The sequence below is a fragment of the Lipotes vexillifer genome, unplaced genomic scaffold, assembly GCF_000442215.2.
Source record: "Lipotes vexillifer unplaced genomic scaffold, Lipotes_vexillifer_v1.1 scaffold308, whole genome shotgun sequence".
Classification (NCBI taxonomy): domain Eukaryota; kingdom Metazoa; phylum Chordata; class Mammalia; order Artiodactyla; family Lipotidae; genus Lipotes; species Lipotes vexillifer.
The window spans coordinates 1,888,105-1,914,561 of record NW_006792985.1 but is presented as its reverse complement, the minus strand read 5'-3'; the positions used below and the strand labels follow the sequence as shown (position 1 = coordinate 1,914,561).

The window sequence follows — 26,457 nt, the reverse complement described above, 5'->3', positions numbered from 1 at the left end:
GGGGTGGGGGTGGGGTGGGGTGGGGGGGCGGGGTGCGGTTCGGTCCCTGGTCAGGGAGCTGGGATCCCACATGCCTCGGGGCCAAAAAACCAAGAAAAGGCAGTATTGTAACAAATTCAATAGAGACTTTGGGGATGGTCCACATCAAAAGAAAATCTTTAAAAAAAAAAAAAAGAAGAAACGAGCTAGACGGAATTCTCTAATAAGCATCACCACTGAAACTCTCATTGCAATTCTAAAAATAATAGTTTTCTTTTTGTGGTGAGAAAATGTATTTGCAGCAGAAGTTCTTAGATTTTACACATGAGAAAACTGGATCTGTACCTGAACACTGAGACTCCTTAAAAGGCTCTTAAAAACAATAATTACCAAGTACTGAAGACTTTACATGGGATTTTTCAGGGAGAAGACACAGGGGAAAAAATGAGCCCATCAGTCACATTATTATCGGGTGGCTCCGGTATGACAAGATGGCTTTCCAGTGGGTGTAGATACGCTTCAGCTAATCATTACCTTGTCCAAGAAAGCATTTCCATCCTTTAGGGACCAGCCAGGAAGATTAGACAGCCTGGGACTGCAAAACAAAAGATTAAATTATCCTAAATATATTATAATCCTCAGTGATTTCACGGTGACTGTACTGGCTCCATAAAGTGAAAAACAGTTTGAAATTACTGGCAGCAATGCCTACCCAAAATACTAATCAAAAAGATGAAAAATAACCATGTGGTATCAAGTTTAAGAATTAGTGGCAATGGAACATTAAAAAGCCAAATAGTTTTGCGCTAAACTGGGAAAATTAAAAGAATGCTATGCAGAATAATAAAGAGAAAAAAGAATGATGAGACACTAGAGCATTGTACAGTTTTCCCAACACTGGCCCCGACTTCACCTTGCTTGTGTTTGACAACAAGCCTGAGGCGAAGGCCAAATGGGACCATTATATTGTGGATGACAAAACAGACTCAGAGGGGTCAGGTGTCTGACAAGAGCACTTAAGCTGCCTACCAGCCAGAATTCACCACAAATAAAAATATGAATTCTGCTTGAGTCCACCTTCTGGATTCATTGCTTATAAATGAATTAGTCAACTTGTTACCTGTGGCTTGAGTTTCCAATTCTGGAAAATGAAGCTAGTTTTCCTAAGCGTTATGAAATACATACCTAAGTAAGTAATTTCTAGAAGGTGAGGTTAATTTCACATATACATTACATTAAAGAAGTCTGAATCAGAAATCATTCACTCTGGTAAGCTCAGGATTTAACTGTGTGCTATTGGTTGACCAATACTGGAAGAATTATACTGGAGGTTGAAAATACAAATAACTCAGGAGAAAAAAAAAATGCTGGTAAAAAGAAAAACAACGATCAAGGTGATATATGAAGAAAAGCACACAGAAGTACAAGTTGGATGGCAAAAGGATTTTAGCACTTCAACACAAAATTAGTCTGTGAAGTAAAAATTAAAGGAAAAGTATGGGCGTGGGACTAAAAGACTATAATCAGAAACCAAGTTAACGTATAGTACTGAATCCTCTCTCTAAAATAAGTTTATCAAATTCTAACTTTGTAATTAGATGGTAGGTACAAAAGTCAAATTGAAACATAGATATGTGAATATTTGTCAATCTTCTAGGAAAGATTAAAAACCTGAATAAAATATACATGCATCTAATTTTAGAAAAAAAGTGAGAATTTAAGGGGTAACTTTTAGTTTTGACATAATTACTAGCTCACAGAAAAGCTGTAAGAATGTAAGTACAATGATGTCCCGCATACCCTTTGCCTAGATTCTCTGTTTACATTTTGCCTTTATTAATCAAAAAGTGAGAATTTTTGGATTTCATTCTTGAGAATGAAAATTACTACTAGGAGAATCAAGTTTGGTTGGCATAAATTATACCTGAAAAACGTTTTTTAAAACTCTGGGAGCTTTCCCAGAAAAATACTCTATTACCATTAGCTGTTTAAATCCCATCTCATTTCATAGTCACATATATACCTTCACTTATAGACTTCTTATTTCTTAAAAAATATTATTTACTATCAGATCAGATTAAAAAACCCAGCATTCTAATACAAGTGTAATGACAAGACAATCTGAATACTGTTCTCATTTCATGCACACTAACTCTCTAAAAGAAGTTGTAAATATCCACTTCCCTTTACAAAGAGAACTGGAACAAAGGACATGCATCCTGTCTGTTCTCCATGGGACACACACAAGTCAACCTCCAAATTACAGATGACTGATTCAATTAGTTTTGTCCTCAACAAGTGATTAGAAATGGTACACTGCTTATGGGACTTCCCTGGTGGTCCGGTGGTTAAGACCCTGCACTCCCAATGTAGGGGGCCCAGGTTTGATTCCCTGGTCAGGGAACTAGATCCCACATGCTGCAACTAACAGCCTGCATGCTGCAACTGAAAAAAAAAGATCCCGTGTGCCACAGCTAAGACCTGGTGCAGCAAAATTTAAAAACAAAAAAAGAAATGGTACACTGCTTATCAAAAAAAATTTTTTTTAAAGTAAAAATTTCAGGTAATGTGGTCTTAGCTCTTGCTAAACATTTTTTATAACGTCAAAGCCTTCTATGAAATATCTGTAGTTATTCTGGATTTAAGAAATTGCTAGTAGATGGTACTGAATGCTCAAAGGAGAGCAAGACCATGTTATAACAACAGTGCCAATGATAAAGGGGCACACAAATGCGCCATCAGATGGCAAATGGATGCCGACTACAGAGATGAAAATATTTTGTTACTGGGGTCCAACAAGTTAATGACTACACCATGAAGAGTTAGTAAACTTTAAGCTACCAAAGAGGAAGAGATTTATTACTTTGTTCCTAATGATTACAAAGTTTGAGAGGGAACAGGAGTTACGAGGTGAAGACAGAGGGCGATTTTCCAGAAAGAGGGACAGGAAACAACCTCATCATTTGGTGAAGTACTGAAGGAGGACAAGGTATCGATCTTCACTCATTCATTAATGAATCTTGATTTATGTGTCGGGCACTCAGATGCTGGTGATACGACCATGAGCAAAACGCGCCTGTCCTCCTGAGGGGTTAGAGAAGACAGACAGATCAAGTAATCACACAGAGAACAAGCTGTTACGAATGATGAGGCAGCACTCAGCGCACAAGGCACCACAAAGTCTCCTAACAAGGGACTGGTCTAGGCAGCATCAAGACTTCCTTGAGTCTCTGAAGAACGAGCTGACATCTGGATGGTAGCAGAGTCAAGGGGAAACTGTGTCAAGGGGCAAGGTTTGGAGGGAATAAAGAAAGAAGACAGCTACAAGGCCCAGGACTTTCCTCCAACCATTCTCACCAGGCTTTGGCATGGATATCTTAAAATAAAAAAAGGTTATCCATGTAAGGCCAACTGGCCCGAGGTAGGGGAACACAATCAGATTCACAGGTTGCATCAGACCGAAATTCTCCGGACCACCCAGTTCCAGAAACTTCCCTGGAGACATTCCGGACCACCCAGTTCCAGGAACTGACCTGGGGACTTTGAACCCAGCCCAGCCTTCGCACCTTTCGAGGGGCGGGACTAACGGTCCCCCAGGATACCCGAAATGACCACCAAATAAGGAATACCCTGTGCCCTCCCAGATTCACCACACCCCTTTCCCTTCTTCCCCTATAAAATCTTGCCCAACCCTCACCCGGGTGCGACTTCTCTGGCCCCTTTCTCTCGGACCAGTGAACCTCGCCCGGGAGCACTCCCTAATAAAGCTCACTTGAAGCTTTCCTCTGTTTCGCGGTGCCGTTTCTTAAGATCCGACCTTACAATCCAAATGAAATTTCAAGGAGGGTCCTATATATACCCTCCCCCTCATCCAACTAAAATGCCTCTCTCTGTCCTTCCCATATAGAAACTGGAGTCATAAATGATCTGAGAGAGGAGCTCCTGCTAAATTGCTAAATAGGCTAAGGGAAGGTGGGTTCAGGGAGGGGTGAAGAGCCTTCCTGGCTGAAGGAACAATCTGTGTGACTGCTCCCAGGCAGGAGATAAGACTTCTTTGAAACTGAAAGAAAAGAAAGAGCAAGATACTAGAAGAGAGGCATAAAGCCTAATGTACCAAGACTGACTTGGTATTTATCCTAACAGCAATGGAGGGGACTTCCCTGGTGGCACAGTGGTTAAGAATCTGCCTGCCAATGCAGGGAACACGGGTTCGAGCCCTGTTCTGGGAAGATCCCATATGCCGCGGAGCAACTAAGCCTGTGTGCCCCAAATACTGAGCCCGCATACCACAACTACTGAAGCCTGCCCACCTAGAGCCCGTGCTCTGCAATAAAAGAAGCCACTGTAATGAGAAGCCCGCGCACCGCAAAGAAGAGTAGCCCCCCTGCTCGCTGCAACTAGAGAAAGCCTGCACACAGCAACGAAGACCCAACGCAGCCAAAAATAATAAATAAATAAATTTAAAAGCAATGGAAAAACCACTGAAAGGTCTTAAACAGGTGAAAGACGAGATTAGATCTGTATTTCTAAAAGGTGATTTTGGAGAAAATTGACATCAAGTGCCTTCTGATAACACGTACCATCATTTGTGTGGTATTCCTACCGAAAATAGTAACCCCAACCTAATTATGAGGAAACGTGAGACAAACCCATATTGAAAGATGTTATATAAAATAATTGGCCTACACTCCTAAAAATGGCAAGGTTATGAAAGACATAGAGACTGAAATTCTTCCAGATTAAAGGAGATTAAAGACGTGACCAAATGCAATGTGTGATCTGGACTGGATCCTAGACCAGTAAGTTATTTTTCTTTTTTGCTATAAAAGGCATTACAGTGAAATATGAACTGGCATAACTTGGGAAATGTAAATAAGGTACACAGCTCAGATACTAGTATACTATCAACGTTAAGTTAACTGATTTTCTTTATTGTACTGTGGTTATGTAAGAGAATGTCCTTCTTCTTATAAGACAGGCACATAAGTATAATTTAGGTGGCAAAGGAGCACGGTGTCTATCTTTCAAATGGGTCAGAAAAAACTACATGCATATGTACTATAAAGAGGCAGTGATAAAGCAAATGTGATAAAATGTTAGTAACTGGTAAGAGTAACTGGGAATTGTCTGTAACTATTCTTGCAACTTTTCTGTAAATCTGAAGCAATTTCAAAATAAAAAGTTACATAAAAAGAAGACTCTGGATTCAGACAGGGGCAAGAACAGAATTGAAGAAACTGGTTAGGAAGCTTTACCAGTAATGCCTGTAAAAGAGGATGATGACTACCACAGTAGCACTCAAGAGAAGTAACTGGATCCTAGAGCTATCTAGAAGGTAAAAATGACAATACTTAATGAAAGGTTCGATGTGGGAAGTGAGGAAGGGGGCATCTAAGTGAACTCCCAGCTCTCCGGCTTTTATAACAGGGTGCCCTAAGCCAGGTCTGGGAGGGTGTACTCTCCTCTTCTGGACCAAGCCTAATCATAAACTCAGTTTGGGGTATGGTGAGTTCTGAAGTGCTTTCAAAGGCACATCCGAGGAGAGAAACCGAGTAGGCATTTTGGATTTATGATTATGAATGTGGAACTCAGATGTGGAACTTAACTAAAAATACACATTTGTAAGTTATTGTCTGGATGGTTATTGAGGCCCTGAGCATTTATTTTTTATTTTATTTTTAAAAATTTATTTATTTTTGGCTGCGTTGGGTCTTTGCTGCTGCATGTGGGCTTTACCTACTTGCAGCGAGCGGGGGCTACTCTTCATTGTGGTGCGCATGCTTCTCATTGCGGTGGCTTCTCTTGTTGCGGAGCACGGGCTCTAGGCACGAGGGCTTCAGTAGTTGTGGCACACGGGCTTAGTTGCTCCGCGGCACATGGGATCTTCCCGGACCAGGGCTTGAACCCGTGTTCCTGCCTTGGCAGGCGGATTCTTAACCACTGCGCCACCAGGGAAGTCCTTCTGAGCATTTATTAAATTCCCTTGGTGGAGCCTCTGTGGCCAAGCACTGAATACTAAAGAATTCTCATGTGCGATGGCCAGTTAGAGGAAAATGAATCTCCAACGTAGACAGAAGAGAAAGATTCAGAGAAGTAATGAAAACCAGGACTGTATTATCACGGAGGAGCGTGATGCTGAGTGGCTAAGGAGGGGGATGACAAATGCGTATTACAGCTAATGACGTGGAAGTCATTTGTGATTTACCGAAAGATGTTCTGGTGGTTGGTGTGGGCAAAGCAGACTGGGAAGGAGTTAGGAATGCTGAAGGGGAAAGTGGGGTTGAGAGAAGGTTAAAAAGACTTTTTTTTTTTTTTTTTTACATTTAAAGTTAGAAGTGACAGCATAATTAAATGGGAAGGACTGAGTCAAGATGGAAAGATTCAAGATAAAGGAAAGATTACAAGAGCGAAATGATGCAGAAGGAGAGAAGGGTTGAAATCCAGAGAAGACAAAGGGATTTATTCCTATGACAAATATTTACGGAGCAGCTACTGCATGCCAAGAACTCTTTTAGGCACTGGGGATACAGTGGAGAGCAAACAAAATCTCTGCCCTTATAAAACTTACCTTTTAGTGAAGAAGAAAGACAATATATAAACCAAGTATGTATATATGATATAATGAGAAGTGCTCTGAAGACAAATAAAGCAGGATGAGGGGACAGAGAGGGACTGGGGATACTATTTTAGCCAAGTGGACCTCCACGGTTTCTGGCCTGAGCAAATGAAGACACTTTTTGTAAGGAACTGCCATGGGCTGCTAATCATCCCCTTAGTATAACCTCCCTCTGAGAGGAAAACAATGACAAGGGGAAGAGAGAGTAGAAGTGGATTCTGTATTCACTTGAGAATACAGAATTAGGTAAAGACAGGAATGAACAGGAAAGGGAAAACATGTAGCTAGGACTGTGTGCCCAACTCAGGTTTTGAACACCTAGATGATTCATGACCCTGCAGAGCATGTAGGCCCCCATTTGGGAACGCTCAGCATACCCTGTATTTTATTTTCTTTAGTAATTATCACAAGTATATAGCTATTTTTTGTACCACAAGTATAATTAAATCTTCAACTGTGTAATTCTTTCTCCCCTGACAGACTATAAATTCCATGAGGAAAGAAAAGTTGTCTTGTTCATGTCTGTATCCCCTGGTCTAGGACACTGCAGATTCTTAACACCAAGTGAATGAACATTTTAAGCTTTGGAAGGAAACGGACAATGATATCAGGTTACTTTAATAAAAAACATGCAGTCATTTTTGTTGAGAAATATATATGACACCTATAGTTCCTAAATCAACTCTAAATACATTTTTTTTTTCCCTTCTGGATAATATCTTTGGATGGTAAAAGTATTTCTAAGTGCTGGATGTGATTATAACTGAATTTTATCAGCTATGCATAAAATGTAATCTGGAATTAACTCTGACCTTGTCCCCATCACCTTACTGTATCCCTTATCTCAGAAAAAAGTCAATTGTTGATTTTTTTTTTTCTTCTTTGCGGTAGCGGGCCTCTCACTGTTGTGGCCCCTCCCGTTGCGGAGCACAGGCTCCGGACGCACAGGCTCAGCGGCCATGGCTCACGGGCCTAGCCGCTCTGTGGCATGTGGGATCCTCCCAGACCGGGGCACGAACCCGTGTCCCCTGCATCAGCAGGTGGACTCTCAACCACTGCGCCACCAGGGAAGCCCCAATCGTTGATTTTTAATTATACTTTTCCTAGATGGTTCACAGGGTTATCATTATGAATAATCATTGCACACAGTGAAGTCTTCAGCAGTGAATGAGATACGTTAGATGGTTTAACTAGCTTGTTATGCTTTTAAGCTCTTAAATCTGCTTTAGGTAGCTTTTCTGTCTCCCCTCCTTCATGCGGTATCACTTTTTGCTGCTGGGAGTATATCTGCTTCTAAAAGTTACCCATGCCTTTTATAAAGTGCTGCTTCTAAATAACAGCAAGCTGGAAAACCAATCTCCTAGACAAGGTCTTAGTAAGAGTAAACAGTGCTGCCTGTAGGCCTGGGGTAATCTGTCTACTTTAAGACATGGACTTTGGCTTCATGTAAGATTCTATGATATCTACAGCTGACTAGTATGAAAATAATGCATAGATACCTATCAAAAAGAAATGTCAGGCTCTATGATGTCAAGTCCCTGCAAAGGCAGTTAAATGATTCTAAAATTCAATTCGTGGGGCTCATCAGTTGACCATTTATCAGCTCCTACATGAATTAGCAAGAAAGATGAAATATATATGACCTCACTTGCACTGAGTAGTTGCAGGAACATTTAACAGAAGCTCAGAAGTTATAATAAAGAAGTCAATCAATAAATCAATACAACACTTTCCATCAACCCAGCCAAAGGAAATTATTTTGATGAAGAACATTTTTAAGGGAACAAAGTAAACTTAGGACAACACACAAGGTAGTGGTCATCTTGAGGCTACTGTGTACCGTTTTTCAGCAAACCAAAGCTCATTTTGTCTCGGATGCATCAGCACATACCTTTGAACAAGTGGCAAAGGAAGGAAATTGAGGGTGGAAGTCATGTCCAGTCCACAGTCCAGCATAATGGTGGTTGATTTGAATTTGAGCACATTGCATGGTAAGGTTGGGTGCCCTGACAGGCAATACTGAAAAACAAACAAACAAACAAATCACTTTTGTCAATAATCAGTTACAGAAAAAGCCTAAAAAATAAAGTGAATTAAATAAAGCTGATCATCTTCTCTCATTAGAGCACTGTGTAAATTCAGCTAACTTTCTATATGGCTTCCTCCCTTTTACAGTGCTGGATACCACTTCCCCTAGCATTCAGCATCCTCAAAAATCTCAGATCATATCCAGTTCTTCGCGGGGTACCAACTTACATCTCAGGCAAGTAGAGTTTTGGAGGGGCCAAGGTTATTCTAAACAGGTTTCCTGGCTGTAGTTTTCTGCTCCACTCTCACATGACACTTGCAAATTCTCACTATCCTGTCAGACCTAAGTACTGTGTAAAGTCAATAAAATTCTAAGCTGGAACCTCAAACTGTGCTACAGGTTAGGTTTGCTCCTCTGTAAATAAGTCGGGTGACTTTCCTCCAAGAGGAAATGCTTGGGAAGGGTTAACAAACAAGCATCAGTAACGGGGTGATGGCTCAGCCTTGTCAGGAGAAATGACTCCAAAGGACAAGTGACTCCCCTGACGTGCAGATACTAGGCAGGAGTGAGGGACACCCATTCCCAACCAATCAAGAGCATCTTGCCTGTGGCCGCAGTCCTCAGAAGTCAAAGGGGCACGAGCCACAAAGGCGCATTCAAAGGGGAGTGATGAGGCAAACCAGCACACTGACCTCAAACATCCCTCAGGTCCTCCTCAATGGATTGGGGATGACAGATACGCCACACTGAAAATTATTTACATGGGATGGACCCTGTGTCACCTTTCGTAATTCGACTGCTGTCCTGAAGACAATGAATGAAAGAAGAGAGAAAAGACCTTTCCTCCCACTTCTCTCTTCTTCATTCCGTAGAAGCCTCCCTTGAACAGCAAAGCCCAGAAGATGGAGGGGTCAATGGTTCCCATCTCCTGACAGACACATTCTTTCAGATTTAAGCACAAGTCAGGGTAGCGCGACATCAGTGCTTGCCCCCACACGGCCACCGCAGCGCACGCCAAGTCTTCGTTGCTCGTTGGTTCTGTCACTGGATAAATTTCCTAGTTTTCTCCAGAAGACATTACAGGAACTGATGAGTTTTTAAAACTGCAGGTCCTAAAAGGTCAGGAGCCAAGAAATTTTGAGTATTTTGTAACCTTCTTTTTTGGCCACACTGCATGGCTTGTGGGATCTTAGTTCCCCAAGCAGGGGTCGAACCCATAGCCCCTCACTGGAAGCACAGAGCCCTACCCACTGGACTGCCAGGGAAGTCCCTTGCGAGCTTCTTTATTCCAAGTTTGTGAAAGATAATTATATTTCCCAGTCCATAATTCACAACTCATGGCCTGAAAGGGTACACAGTTACTTACAATGAAAACAGTAACAAAAAAAAATACTAAAAAGTCCAGGAAGCATGATTTGGGTAATTATTCTTTACCTAAGTTCATTCTTTGATAGGTATCAGAACTACGGGAAAAATTTTCCTACTAATCAAAGCAGAGCTATTCCTACCCCACCCTTCTCCATCTGGTTCCCTATTGCTAGCTTGGTCTTTACCCCTATCTAAGAATTACATATTTGTTAAAGAAAAACTATTTCAAAATGAACACAAAGCACCCTGTTAAACCTGCCCCAAACATGACAGAGGACTTTCCTATATTTCTCCTTTATAAAGAAAAAAATCAGATACTCAGAAAAACCTAAAAAGAAAATAACTGAAATGTATATAATGGTTATTTCTGGGTTTAAAGATTATGGTGTAATTTTCTCCTTTCAGCTTTCTGCATTTTCCAAACGTTTGACAATGAGCGTTTACCATACTTTTATAATCAGAAAAAAAAAATGATTAAAACAAAACTGAAAATTTAGCCAGTCACACTGAATGACAAAATCTTTTTTATCTTCATCTTTAAATCACGGATAACAAATTGCAGCAGAAGACAGAAGATGGACATGTAAAAGTTTCTGCTCAAAAGATTTCAGGCAAAGGAAGTTAGCCAACAGACTTTACATTTGCTCCTATCGTCCAAGGATAAAGAAAGGTGAGGAACACTTTATAAGGGCCATAACTGAATGGGAGAAACATTTTCAGAGTGTCTACTGAAAGAGTGCCAGACCTTGATCTCACTAGCTCCAATTTTATGGATCAGGAAATTGAGTTTTACACAGTTTGAGGGGCTTGTCTGAGAAGAGAGAGCCAAAGACACACAGCAAGGTCTCCTGACTCCATAGATCCCACTTGTGCTTCCCAAAGTGCACTGCTCACTTTGTGGGTCAACTCAGTCTGCTGAGACACAGAGTAACTGTCACCAGTAAATGAGGCACCTGGCAAGGTTCTCGAAGTTTCCCTGGCTCCAGCGGTGCTCTTTGCACGTTTCTAATATGCTGCCTACAGTCACCAAGCAGATTATAATCTAGCGAGAGTTAGGGACTAATACACAAAAACATTAAGTAATCAAGTGATTTTAATTTTGCAATTAGAAATAAATATGATAGAAAATTTGAAAAATACCAGAAAGAAAAATATTACCCACAGCATTTCTACAGTCCCTGTCTTTTTTCATATTTGTAAAAGCTATAATTTTAGTGCACCTATTGCTCTGTATGCTGCTTTTAAGATCATGGCTGTGTTTTGTCTATGTTGCATATCACTTCGTTTTATTGGCTGCCTAAGTAAATATACCATACTTGTTTAATTATTCTCTTACTGTTGAACATTCAGGGTTGCTTTCAGTTGCTTTATTACAAACATGGCTGTGGTGATAACTTTAGTGCTCAAGGCTTTTTCCATATTGGACTGTATCTTCAGAGGATTCCCAGAAGTGGCATTAACTAGGTCAAAAATTATGAGCATTTTATGGCTTTTGAAATATGCTGCCAAAATGCTTTCCAAAAAAGGCTGTGCCTATTTACAATGTCATCAGGAATATAGCAGAAGATCTGTTTCACTGCTTATTCCCATCAGCATTATGGTCAAAACCATCTAGAATCTACACCAAAATGCCTCTATAATGTTAGTACATGTTAGTAGCAGCTATCTAGGAGCAATTAAATGGCCCTAAACCGGAAATCAACTACTTGATAAATGAATTAATTTTGAGAGGCAGTTTGAAGAAATGATTTAAAGCAGGGAGTTTGAAGTAAGACTGCCTAGGCTCAAATCTTGGTTGTGCTCATTATTGTGTGATTTTGGGAAAGTTACTTAACTTGAGCTTCCTTATCTGTAGGATGCAGTAATAGAAGCTACCCTCCTAAAGTTGGGAGGACTAAATGAATAGATACAGAACCTGACACATAGTATGTGCTCATTGTTGCTATAGTTATAAAATCATTAAGAGGCTGAAGAGGTCACCTAAATTTTGTTTTTTGGGGGGGCACCTAAATTTACAGGATTTTAGATAAGAAATTCTATTCTGTGTGGCATTCACTAATGTTTTAGACATCTGTGTATCCCATAAGACTAGGTAAAGGGAATGAATAATTTTACAAATATTTTTCTATTGCTAGTTTTCCGTCCAGGAAGATACAGTTACTACTGAGTACAGAAGCGAATATTGTAGTCAACATAAGGTTTTACAATTTTTATTTTTTCTAGCTTAATAAGCACACAGCAGTGCTTTCATGTTAATTTTATTTCTACTTAATAACAAAGCTGCAGATTTTTCTGTGTAATAATTTATTATCTATATTTCCTCATGTGCCTGATTTCTTTTTACCACTGAATAAATCTGGATTCAGAACTTATATATGCTTAACATATATAAGCACTGTTTATATTTTTTGGGTAAAAATTTTTATCAGTTATACTTAGTACATATATTTCTCATTCTCTTACTTTCATTTAAAGAAGTTTTATTATGGAAAATTTCAAACATACAAGTAAGCAAAATTAGTACAGTAAACTCCCATTACTCAGATTTAACAACTATCCATATTCTGCCTTTCTCTTTGTTGCTTTCCTTTTTTTACAAAAATGTATTTATTTATTTATTTTTGGCTGTGTTGGGTCTTCGTTTCTGTGCGTGGGCTTTCTCTAGTTGGCGGCGAGCAGGGGCCACTCTTCATCGCGGTGCACGGGCCTCTCACTATCGTGGCCTCTGTTATTGCAGAGCACAGGCTCCAGACGCGCAGGCTCAGTAATTGTGGCTCACGGGCCCAGTTGCTCCACGGCATGTGGGATCTTCCCAGACCAGGGCTCGAACCCGTGTCCCCTGCCTTGGCAGGCAGATTCTGAACCACTGCGCCACTCGGGAAGCCCTGTTGCTTTCCTTTTGATGCTGACACACTTCTGAGGAATAGCTATTATGTTGACAAACCAATCTGACCTCTGAAAATACTGTTTTCATAAAGAGTCCTAAAATGATCTCTTATGCACAACTGGGACAAAAACATGAGTCCATTTTCCTAAATGTCCTTGCAGAATTCATTAAAGGCAACTCCTTTTGCCTTTAACTTATCCTTGGTTTTCAACACCTGAGTCCTTTAGTAGTTTGAATATATTTCTGAAATCTCTATTCTGTCCACTGGTTTTTTGTTCTTGTTTTTCGTTTTCACCTCAATGCTGTAAAGTTTTTACTTTGTAATATTTGAAAATAAGCTAGAATGACTAGACTTCAATTCTAAAAAAAAGGTTTTCTAAGGATGGAAATGGAAGCTACATTTAATCTATATATTTAGTGAATGCTGCCATTTTTACTATACAATAACATGTCTCTGAGCCAGGTGCAATGCACTGCTTTCTCTTTTATTAATTTTATTTTTTCTCCCTTTACAGTTTAAAATGTATTCCTTTAGCTCATAAACAAGTCAATTATCATTAACATAAATATATGTTTGCTTTTCAATTTCTATTTAATTTCTGCTCTGAGTTTTATTGTTCTATTTCAAGTTTTATCTGTTATACTTTTTAAATTTCTGCAGTTGGATGTGTAGCTGATTAAAATATGCATTCAGGCTACAGACAGCCCTGTAAGTGATGCTCTGGATACATTTTACAAGTTTACATTGTGTTTTCAATTTACCCATTTCTAAATACAATGAAATTTCTATTGTGATTTCTACTTTGAGCTACAAAAGAACTGTGTGTTGTGTGTGTGTTTGGTTTAACTTCCAAATATAAAGGTGGGAATGGTTATCTTTTGGTTACTGATTTCTAATTTTCTTGTGGGCAGGGAACAGATTTTATAATACTTTTTTGATATTTATTGAAACTTGCTTTGTAAGTCTGTACACTGTGAATAGCTGATTTTTACAAATGATCGAGTGTGCATGAAAATTGGAAATATATAATCTAATTGTATAAAGAGCAGATTAAGTTTATTATCTTATCTAAATCTCCTATATCCTTACCTACTTTGAGTCTTAGGAGAGAAGAAACTGGCAATTTCTTTTTGTAATTCTGTCATATTTTGCTTTATACACCTTGAGGCTATATTGCTAGGTACATAATGGTCAGGATTAATACTAGTGCATGGTTTACCATTATGTAATGCTCTTTGTCTTAAAATCTATTTCTAGATTTATTTCTAAATAATATAGCTATACCAATTTTTCCTTCAATCAACAGTCTTCTGTTTTTTTTAAATGAAATTTTACACATATACACATACAGTTAAAAATGAATCACCAATTTGAGAGGCAACTACTTTTGACTCTTACAGCTATTTCCTCTAGTTACCTCTGTATTTCTCAATAATATTGTTATCCTGTTATTTCTTGAGTTCTCGAATTTTAGTTGTTATTGATTTTTTTCTACTATGGAAGCTATTTACAAATAGATGAAACTTTGCTATGGTCCGTAACCAAGATAGGTACAAAATGATTCCCTATCACATTTGAAGCAATGCACATGAAGGCAACTGCCAAATTCCTTGGACTGGATAAAAGAAATTTAAAAGGAAAGAGAAGATTTTTTTTTTTTTTTTTGCGGTACGTGGGCCTCTCACTGTTGTGGCCTCTCCTGTTGTGGAGCACAGGCTCAGCAGCCATGGCTCACGGGCCCAGCTGCTCCGCGGCATGTGGGATCTTCCTGGTCCGGGACACGAACCCGTGCCCCCTGCATTGGCAGGCAGACTCTCAACCACTGCGCCACCAGGGAAGCCCGGAAAGAGCAGTTTGTGTAACAGATTCATGTACTGATCAACACCATCATTAAAGCAACTTGTCATGGTTCAATTCTCAGTGTTGCTTTTTCCCTCAGTGCTATGTAAATATAAGAAAAATATGTCCTAACCATAGTACTGTAGAGTCAATGAATTATTTTACACTATTTTCACAGTTAATGATTATTTACCATCATTTTAACCAATTTATTTGTTCACCAATCCTTCTTGTATCCCATTTCTTGGGTTCAATGCCCTTTTTCCTGAAATACATCCTTTAGTCTACTTCCTTTAAATGGTGTTCAAAAGGTAAACTCTTAGTCATTATTAGTCTGGAAATTTCTTAATTTTGAATTTACTTCTCAACAGTGATGGTGGTGGAATTATAGGGTAGCCAATTACGTAAAAATACTAATCCAACTGTCTTCTGGCATCTATCATAGCTGATGAGAAATCTGCTGCCAGTCTAACTGGTAATCCCTTATAGGCTGCTATTAAAATCTATTTGCCATTGATGTTTTTTTTTTTTTTTTTTTTTTTTTCCTTGCGTTATGCGGGCCTCTCACTGCTGTGGCCTCTCCCATTTGCGGAGCACAGGCTCCGGCCGCGCAGGCTCAGTGGCCATGGCTCACGGGCCCAGCCGCTCCGCGACATGTGGGATCTTCCCGAAACGGGGCACGAACCCACGTCTCCTGCATCGGCAGGCGGACTCTCAAGCACTGCGCCACCAGGGAAGCCCCATTGATGTTTTGATCTTTCATTAAGAATGTACATTGGTATGATTTTCTTTTTTTGGGGGGGGATTATACTTCTAACATATAAAGACTCATCTTTGACAACTGTGAAAAACACTGTCAGTCATTATCATCTTGAATATCATTTCTCCTCCATTCTTCCTAGTTTCTACTAGTGGAATGCCTATTAAATACTCATTGTAATGTTTCATTTTACTCTGTCTCTGTAACTAAATTATCCTTTCATATTTTGCTTTTTTAGCCCTGTACAGTGCATTCTGGATACCTTCCTCAGCTCTATCTTAATTTGCTAATTCTTTCTTATTGGTGTCAAGTCTGCTATTTAACTCAACTTTTCAATGACTGATTTTCATTTCTAGAAGTTCTCTTTAAAAAATAGCATCTTGCTCTTTTCATAGGTTTGATATCTTCGTATATGTCTTTGATCATTTTAACGTTTTAATTTTAGAATCTCCATCAGATTGTACAACTGTCTGAAGTTCTTGGGAGTCTTGTTATGTTTGCTGATTCTAACTCATGGTGGATTTCATTACTGTTGTTTTAAAATTCTGGATGGTGAGCCCATCTTTGGTGGGGCTACATCTGTGGGAATTCTATGTAGAACAGGTTGCGGCAAGTCCCCAAGAAGTATCTTGAGATCAATCTTTAAGTTCATTTCTCAGCTTGAATATTCGTACTTATAGGGGAGCATACAAATCAGACTTTCACACTCTCAAAGCACCGGCACAAGCTCCTTGCACAATCTTCCTTATTGACCGCTTAAGCAAGCAAATGGTATTTTTCTAGTACTCCTTTCATACGTAGCTCTTGGGGGTTTCTGGTTACTGATTTTGAAATGTGTTTCTGAATATTACAATGATAACTAAGAAGACTCACACTATGACCTCAGATTTCAGCAAATCTAACACTTAAAAAGCTGCTATGAACACAAAATGACAACCAGTCAATCTAGCCCCACAGAAATCTTCAAAAGTAGTATGAATTACTGTAAACTTCAGAAAAACAAAAAACCCACAAAACACAAAACAAAACAACAACACAAGAATTTGGCAAATCAACTATGTCTCATAAAAAAAATAAAGAATTTGACAAGTTAGTACAATTGGTAAATCTGGCAATTTCATCATATGGCAAATTCAATTTTAGTGAATTGCCTTTGAGAAATATTTAAGTCTGTCTTTTGCAGAAAGAACCATGGACTAAAACATCATATATGTTCTTCTCTTTCCTAGTCTTATTTAAAATAATTATAATATACATAGTTACTATGATATGGTATTTATTAAATGTCAGGCACTCTGCAAGAACTTTACATTTAATTCCTTTAATCCTCCCAGGAATGCTATGAGGTAGGAACTATATTCCCATTTTACAGAGGAAAAATATGAAGCACAGAAATTATGAGGTCCCAAAGCTGTAAAGGCTGTGCCAGGACTTGAACCTAGGTGAATGAGATCCAGAGAGAGTACACTTTACCACCACAGCATGCTATACTACAGAGAGAAAGGAATTGTCAGAGACTAAGAAAAATTTGCAGAGATGATGTGCTCTATAAGGCCATACTTTGAGTTGATAAGAATATAGACTGAATTTATAAGCTAGTGAACAAAGAAAATTAGTTAGCTGGCTAATATAAGATAAAGCAAAGATTAAATTATTAAATATGTCTGCAATCCATCATAAGCAGTAATTTTCTTGAGTTTTCCCTTCCATTCAAAAAAAGAAACAAACGAACAAAAAGGTGATAAGATTCTCTCACTCTAAAGCAGTTTTACTGCTGAAACTACCTTAAAATATCTGTAATGTAACCTATAACCTTTAGGTTAAGTTAATGCCAAAAGCTCTTTAATCTTGTTCAGGAGAACTGTACACACCATAAAGGAACATTTTTACAGGTAAGAGTGTTAATGAAGTAAGTTGTAAATGACATCACCATTTTTTCCCTATTTTTCTCCTTTTTCTATTTAATCAACACATATATTCACTGTGGAGACCTATGAGCAGAGAAAAGAGGTTCAGTTTTCTTTTCTCTCTGGCAGTGGAATAGACTTCGGTTCTTTCTGATTCAAATGTAACATTAAAAAGATATGTCTAGCAAATTGATTTTTATGTAATGCTTTTGCTTCCTGGCACAACATTAGAAAACCTATCAGCATAATTCACACATAAATGAATACAGGGAAAAACAAATTTTAAAAGATTCCAAAAATGTATTTAAAAAAATCAACATCAATTCAAAGGCAAAAACTCTTACCCAACTATAAATAGAAAAATATTTCTTTAATCTGATAAAGGGTTCTAACCAAATCCTACATCACAGTTGATGATGAAGCATAAGAAACAGTTCCCTCATCGTCAAGAACAAAAGGATACCAACTATGACTGCTTAAATTTAATACTATACTGGAAATGATATATAATGCAATAAGACAAGAAAAATAAAGGATAAAATGATTAGAAGTGAAGAAATAAAATGTCACTGTCCACAGATATTATTAGAAGACATTCTGAAGGAAACCTATTACAACTAATAGGAGAGTTCATCAAGATTGCTAGATAGAAAAAAATCAATGTACAAAAATTGAGTTCTTACACGCCAGCCATGAATGATCAGTAAAAGTAATAAGAATTAAAATGAGAATACCATTCATATGGCAAAAAATTAAATGTATCATAAAAGAGAAGTATAAAATCATATAAAAACTTTAAAAAACCTATAAAACTCTCCTTAAAAATAACATTAATTGGAAAGGAAAAAAAACTGTTGTTAAAAATAGAAATAAATAGGTGAGAGAGATTAAGAGGTTCAAACTTCCAGATGCAAAATTAATGAGTCATGGGTTTGAAATATACAGTGTGGAGAATATAATCAATAATTATATAATATCTTTGTATGGTGACAGATGGTACTAGACTTATCATGGTGATCATTTTGAAATATATAGAAATACTGAATCACTATGTTGTGTAATGGGAACTAATAGTTATACGTCAATTACACTTCAAAACAAACAAATAAACAAACTCATAGAAAAAGAGATCAAATCTGTCGTTACCAGAGGTGGGGGTGGGGGGAGGAGGAATTGGATGAAGGTGGTCAAAAGGTATGAATTTCCAGTTATAAGATATGTACTAGGAATATAATGTATAACATGATAAATATAATTAACACTGTTCTATGTTATATATGAAAGCTGATAAGAGAGTAAATCCTAAGAGTTCTCACCACAAGGAAAAAAATATTTTTCTATTTCTTTAATTTTATACCTATATGAAATGATCAGTGTTCACTAAATTTACTGTGGTCATCATCTTGTGATATATGTAAGTTAAATCATTATGCTTACACCTTAAACTGATACAATGCTGTATGTCAATTATATCTCATTAAAACTGGAAGAAAAAAAGGTAAAAAACAAAGGGAAACTTAGCTGAAAAAAAAAGACTCTGAGACAAATAAAAGGTGAGGGAATTCATTGCCAACAGACTGTGTTACAAAAATGTTAAGGAAGTTCTTTAGAAAGAAGGAATATTATAATAAAATCTATTAAAAAAAAGTGAAGAACTCTGAAAATGGTGAAAATAAATGAAAATATAAAAGCTACTTTTAAAAATTGTTTAAAAACATAATTAACTGTCTAAAGGAAAAATGGTAACACCATATTGTGGAATTTATAACAAGTATAAAAATAAAATGTGTGGGGCTTCCCTGGTGGTACAGTGGTTGAGAGTCTGCCTGCCGATGCAGGGGACATGGGTTCGTGCCCCGGTCCGGGAAGATCCCACATGCCGCGGAGCAGCTGGGCCCGTGAGCCATGGCCGCTGAGCCTGCGCGTCCGGAGCCTGTGCTCCGCAACAGGAGAGGCCACAACAGTGAGAGGCCCACGTACTGCAAAAAAAAAAATAATAATAATAAAAAAAATAATAAAATGTGTGAGCACCACAGCACAAAGAATGGGAGGGAGGACTTGGAAGTACACCGTTGTAAGGTTCTTACGTTATATGTGAAGTGGGCCAATTCCTTAAAAATAAATCTCTCTATTAAAAAAAAAAAAATCAGTTCTCACTAATCTACTTTTTATGGAAATTAAGAATCATATAAGGGCTTCCCTGGTGGTGCAGTGGTTGAGAATCTGCCTGGCAATGCAGGGGACACGGGTTCGAGCCCTGGTCTGGGGAGATCCCACATGCCACAGAGCAACTAGGCCCCTGAGCCACAACTACTGAGTCTGCGCATCTGGAGCTTGTGCTCCGCAACAAGAGAGGCCACGACAGTGAGAGGCCCGTGTACCGCGATGAAGAGTGGCCCCTGCTCGCCGCCAACTAGAGAAAGCCCACACACAGAAACGAAGACCCAACACAGCCAAAAATAAATAAATAAATAAAAATTAAAAAAAAAATCATATGAAAGAGTCAAGGGCTATGATTAGCTAAAAAATATTAAAGAACAATGATTAGAGAGGATTTAAGTTTTCTGGTATTACAACTTACTATAATGTAATTAACAGTAGGATGTTGCACTAAGATAGCTAATGGACCAACAAAAAAGGAATAAACAGTCCAGAAAAGAAGCACATACATGTCTAGGACATATGATAAAAGTACCATTGTCAACATATGGTGCTGGGAAAGTTTGTAACCCATTTGGAAAAAATTATTTCACACCACACAAAAAAATTAATTCCAGATGCCTTAAATACTTAAGATATGAAGACAAAAACTTTACAACTTGTAGTGAAAAATAAAACAAAAAGAGGAAAATACCTTATCATTCTGGGATAGTGGAGAATTTCTTAAGAGACAAGAAGCACAAACTATAAGACAAAGATTCATGTATTTGACTATGGTACTTTGAAAATCTTCAAAAGACACCATTAACAGAGTGAAAACACAAGCCAGAGATTGAGAGAAGATATTTCCATTATGTGTTATTAAAAAAAGCATTGGGAACCTATTCAGTATAAAAAGCTCATACAAATCAACAACAATAAAAAGATTTTAAAACTCAACAGAAATGGACTTCCCTGGCGGTCCAGTGGTTAAGACTCTGCGCTTCCACTGCAGGGGGCATGGGTTGGATCCCTGGTCGGGGAAGTTCGGCATGCTGCACAGTGCAGCCAAAAAGAAAAAAAACCGAAAACTAAAAAAACCCAACAGAATGGGAAAACAAGAGTGGTCAAAAAATAAAGATATAAAGAACTCAGTATCATTAGAATCAAGGACATGCAAAATAAGACAATAATTGATAGGCTAAATAAGACAATTTAGATAGGCTAAAATTAGACTAATAATACAATGTACTGGAAATATGTAGTCAAAATGTAGTATAAATTGGTACAATCATTCTGCAGGATAATTTGGCAATACCTAATAATACTGAATATACACACACCTTAACATATACTAAATCAATAAAAGCACATATGGGTATGATACACGTCAACTTGAAGAAAGTACTAACTTCTGGAGAGGGAGGAAAAGTAAAGGCTGGGGATCTTAGCTTTAGATACAACTTATGTCAAAAGCGGGGAGGGGAGGAAGGAGATCTGATCTAAAAAAAAAAAGGTAAACTATTAACATCTATTTAATGTTTGTAATGAGGCCAAGAGTGTCTTTTCTGTATGGTTATCAGACACCTCTCTGCAGACATTAGAATTATGTAACTATACCTTTCCTACTATTGTCAACATTTGTAGTGCTCTTTTCCTTATGACAAAAGTCTCATGGTACAAAAATAAAATCTAAGAGATCTTAATGGATATTTTAGTATTAGTATAGCATTTGCTAGGTATACTTGTTAATTTTCAAGGAACTACTAATGATAATAGTTCATGATTTTCATTTTGATACTATATTTGTCCTGATGCAAAGTGAACAACACTTACAACTACTGACATGGCAATGGAAATGAAATAAAGTGAGACTGCTACCTCACGATTCAACAAGATATTGCCTTAGAGGAAGGAAACAAAATTAACTCCCAGATTTTGTCTAAAGTTTTGAGATTACGTTAGTAACTTTAATAAACTCCTTGATGCTTTATAGTCTTATGCAGTTTGGCAAAACACTTCTCTAACAAGATTCAGCAAAGCTTTTTAATTTTATGAGAAGATTTTCAAATGATATTGATAATTATCTAATTACCAGAAATGTTGTATTAATATGATAGTTATATTTATAAAACATACATATTCATAAAAATACACATCAAAGCTGACACTTGAAAGGGAATTCTAAAAATAAAAGTAGACCCTTGTTTAGAAAGGAGTAGGAATCGAAAATATCATTGTATGAATTACCTTCACTAACAATAAGAATTATCAACAAATACTTTCTATCCAATATTTAATTAGCTCTTACCCCAAAACTGAGTGAAGTAAATACTAACGATACCAATCCAGTTGTCAAGGCCCAAGGTCATCCAGTTAATAACAAACTGATTTTGCACTCAAATGAGTACAAGTTCCAAATACTTTCTCTTAAATCATTCCACTAATATGTTAGAAAGAAGAAAAAGTGTAACAGTGTATTATACTAAGAGCAACAGATTTGATATGGATAGGATAGTTGGATAGAAAAAAAAATCCAAGAATCTTAGCAATAAAAGTGACTATAGTTTTTTCTAGTCATTTTTCTAACTTCTCCCTCAATATTGTTTCCCTGTTGAACCACTACCTAACCCCTGTTAGGTTACTTCTAAGACAGACAGGTTGGAACAGACCAAGAAGGGAGAGCATTCAATTAGTTAACTAAGACTGCCAACAGTCATTTCCACATCCCTGAGAAGTTGTATGCTAGTATATTTTAACATTTTAAAAATGTGGCATTTCCTAATGATAGTCATTTAAAAAACAACAACAATTTGACTTGTTAAGGTGGGGGAAGTGAATTGACTTTTTAAAAAAATTAATTAATTTATTTTTGGCTGCGTTGGGTCTTCAATGCTATGCACGGGCTTTCTCTAGTTGAGCGGGGGCTACTCTTCCTTGCGGTGCTCTGGCTTCTCATTGCCGTGGCTTCTCTTGTTGAGGAGCACGGGCTCTAGAGCACAGGCTTCGGTAGTTGTGGCACACGGGCTTCGCTGCTCCGTGGCATGTGGGATCTTCCCAGATCAGGGCTTGAACCCATGTCCCCTGCATTGACAGGCGGGTTTGTAACCACTGCGCTGCCTGGGAAGTCCCTAACTTTTCGTAAAAAAAAAAAATTAATTAATTAATTAATTTATTTATTTGGCTGCACTGGGTCTTAGTTGTGGCATGCGGGATCTTCATTGCAGTGTGCGGGATCTTTATTTGTGGCATATGGGAATCTTTCAGTTGCGACATGCAGGCTCTTAGTTGTGGCATGTGGGATCCCCGGCCAGGGATTGAACCTGGGCCCCCTTCATTGGGAGCACAGAATCTTAACCACTGGACCACCAGGGAAGTCCCACGATAAAGTCATTTTAAGTTTTCTTTTTTAATTTAGTTTTAGTTAGATCTGCTGAACATACTTAAAATTTCCTCAATAACTGAATCAAGTATCAGCTTTTAATTTAAAGTTTAATTAATTAAAATAAAATAGAATTTTAAATTCTATTGTTTAATAGTCACATGCAACTGATGGATACTGTATAGGATAGGGCAATTCTAGAAAAAGAGAGGGAAAGTTAGGCAAAGATTTCTTAGATTAGATAAAGAACAAGAACATGAAAAGAAAACCTATAAATTGAACTTAATCAAAATTTAAAACTTCTTCAAAAGACACCCTTAAAACGAAAGGTAACTCAGAGATTGGGAGAGAATATTTACAACACACGTATCTGATAAAGAACTTGAAAACAGAAAATGAAAAAGAATTCTTACAACTCCAGCCAAAGTAAAAAACAAATAAATTGGGCTTCCCTTGTGGCACAGCGGTTAAGAATCCATCCGCCAATGCTGGGGACACGGTTTGAGCCCTGGTCCGGGAAGATCCCACATACCGTGGAGCAACTAAGCCCGTGGGCCACAACTACTGGGCCTGCGTTCTAGAGTCCGTGAGTCACAACTACTGAACCTGCGTGCCACAACTACTGAAGCCCGAGCGCCTAGAGCCTGTGCTCTGCAACGAGAAGCCACTGCAATGAGAAGCAACCGTATGCAACAAAGAGTAGCCCCCGCTTGCCACAACTAGAAAAAGCCTGCGTGCAGCAACAAAGACCCAACACAGCCAAAAATAAATAAATACATTTATTAAAAAAAAAACACACAAATAAATTCAATGTTATTACAGGAAGGTAGTTCCCTGACCCTTGATTTCAGATTTCTGTGTTTATCAGAAGAGCCTCATTCTTCCTCATTGACTGATTTTATGGTACATAAATGTAACGATTTTTAACTTAGAAAATAAGTTCACATTAATAAAGTATCATTTTTATCTGTTTTATAAAAAAAGAATTCTTACAACTCAACAACAGCATAAACGATGCAATAAAAATGGGTAAAATATGTGAGGAGGCATTCGCTGAAGAAGACATATGGATGGCAAATGAAGAGATGCTAAACATGAGTCCTTAGAGAAATACCAATTAAAACCACAGTGAGGTACCACTACACTCTTACAAGAATGGTCAAAACTAAAGACTGACGAGCGCTGGCAAGGATGTAGAGCAACTGGAAATCTCGAACACTACCAGTATAATGCTTTTGAGAGTCATCCTTGTTGTTGCATATATCAATAGCCCACTCTTTTTTTTATTGCTAAGAAGTATTCCATTGTATGGATGTACCATAGATGTTTATTGATAACATCCACAAGCTGATGGATATTTGGGTTGTTGTTTTCAGTTTTTGACAACTATGAATAAAGCTGCCATAAATATTCACATACAGATTTTTGTAGAGGCATACAATTTCATTTCCCTTGGGTAAATATTTAAGAGTGGAATTGCTAGGCTATATATGTTTAACCTTTTAAGAAACTACTGAACTGTTTTCCAAAGTGAAAATTTATTTTTAGCTTAAATAAACCAGAGTCAGATCTTACTGCTGAGCTGTACACCACAGCATCCAACATCTCCTTTAACCTACTCATAAAGCATTAGTTCTAACTCTGCCTCTAAATTAGTGTTAATCCAAACGAATTCCTAAATTCTTTGGGCCTCAAATTCCTTCATCTGAAGAGACTTGACTAGATTCTTTCTCTTTCTCTCTCTCTCCCACTCCCTCCCTCTCGCTCTCTCTCTCTCTCCTTCTTCCCTTTCCTTTCCCTTCCTTCATTCCTTTCTCTTTTTTTCCCTCTCTCTTTCTCTTTCTCTTTCTTTCCTTCCTCCCACCCTCCTCCCTCCCTCCCTTCCTCCCTTCCTCCCTTCCTTTCACTGCACCATGGGGTATACGGGATCTTAGTTCCCCAGCCAGGGATAGAACCTGTTACCCCTGCAGTGGAAGTGTGGATTCTTAACCATTGGACTGCCAGGGAAGTCCCGACTAGATTATTTCTAAGCTCCCTTTTAACAAAAAAATATTGACTCTCATTATTCTATCATTTCACTGGGTCAACCAAAACTCTTTGGTCTTTTATATAACCAGTCAAGACATATCTATGCAACTGTGTTCTTTTACAACTAGCTCTATGCAAATAAGAAATTACAAGATTTGTAAGATGGAAGGAATTCTAAGATAATCTAGTCCAAATACCTCTTTTAAAAATGAGGAACCAAGCTCTTCCAAGGCTTGTGAACTTTCCTCTGCACCTACACACCTGAGTATACACATTTACAGCCATCGATAACTATAGCTTGCTAGGAGACACGCCGTGCCCTAACAGGGTGTATAAGAAGATTCTTAGTGTGGCAGGGAAGGTGAAAGCACACTCTGTGGAGAATCCCTGCCTGATACCACAGCATCCTGAGTTAAACCGGCTTCCACTGAGCCAAATCTGCCTAATTCGGAACTATTACCCCTGCTAAGAATTTTGGGCCAGGCCCTCCAAAACTCAGAGATTTCTATAAATACATTTCAATTTTATTTGGTAATCTTTCACTTTCTTCCACTTTGTCTCTTGATTCTATCTTGCAGGAGAGCTGTTAAAGGTGCCAATCGCACTCACTGTCACACTGACTACACAGCTGGATAAAATAGAGGGATAATTTTCCACTTGAGCAGCAAATCTCTAGCATGCATGGTGAACACAGAGAAGCCACTTTCTGGTTGGAGCATGGCTAAACATCACCCACAGCTGGGTAACTGACACTTATGGCTGCTCCCTCTTGCTTATCCTGTCCTCTGACTTGGCTTTCCATGAAAATGAAGCAACACCCCACCCCAACAGAAGCTCACGAAGGGTGGGAGTGTTGACAGTTAATATTAAGGGTGAGGGAGGGAAAATAGGGGTTGGCTTGGGAACAAACATTGTTGGCTGTCTCTCTACGCTGAGAGAAAATGCTCTCTCCGCACACTAGCACAGGATAAAGAAACTGATCATGAGGATGTGGGGAAATGGAAACTCTCATTTACCTCTGTTGAGTGAAAAGGAAAGAATGTCTGAAGAACAATACTGAATCAAAATTTAAAATGTGCATATATAGCAATTTTACTTAAGGAATTGACACTAAGCAAACACCCAGATGGGTGCAAAAAAATGTAAATAAAAATATGTTCTCTTCAGTATTGTGTGGGATAGTAGGGAATGGAAACCAAAATGTTCAATAGCAGAATAAATCCATATAACGTAATACTATAAAAAGATTCAAAATGAGCTCATGAACATTCAAAATGGAAAGGCTTGTAACAGAAAGTTGTCTCATTATCTGTATTCCCCCTTGCCCTTTCACAGGAGAACCCCAAATCTCAGCTGGAATTATGGCCACCTGGAATAGAGATTTCCCAGTCTCTCTTGCAACTAACTGTAGTCATGTAACTAAATTCTGGCCAAAAACAATATATCGAAGTCTGTGTGCAACTCTGAGAAATAATCAGAGGGAAGGGGCATGCCTTTCCCTGTCCCTTCCTCCTTCCTGCTG

The 26,457-nt window shown here is 38.2% G+C and overlaps 1 protein-coding gene across 2 annotated transcripts in view; it reads right to left on the bottom strand.

The window, feature by feature from the left end:
- INTS9 (integrator complex subunit 9) overlaps nt 1–26,457 on the bottom strand; it is a 110,076-nt gene that overhangs the window by 69,321 nt on the left and 14,298 nt on the right. The window contains exons 1-3 of one of the 2 annotated variants that reach the window (XM_007466148.1): nt 9,463–9,603; nt 8,487–8,614; nt 514–574 (exon numbers count right to left, since the gene is read on the bottom strand). In XM_007466148.1, the coding sequence (XP_007466210.1) occupies nt 514–574; nt 8,487–8,614; nt 9,463–9,603 (330 nt within the window). Of the gene's footprint in view, nt 1–513; nt 575–8,486; nt 8,615–9,462; nt 9,604–26,457 lie in introns of those variants that run through there. The other variant, XM_007466149.1, reaches the window with a different exon arrangement.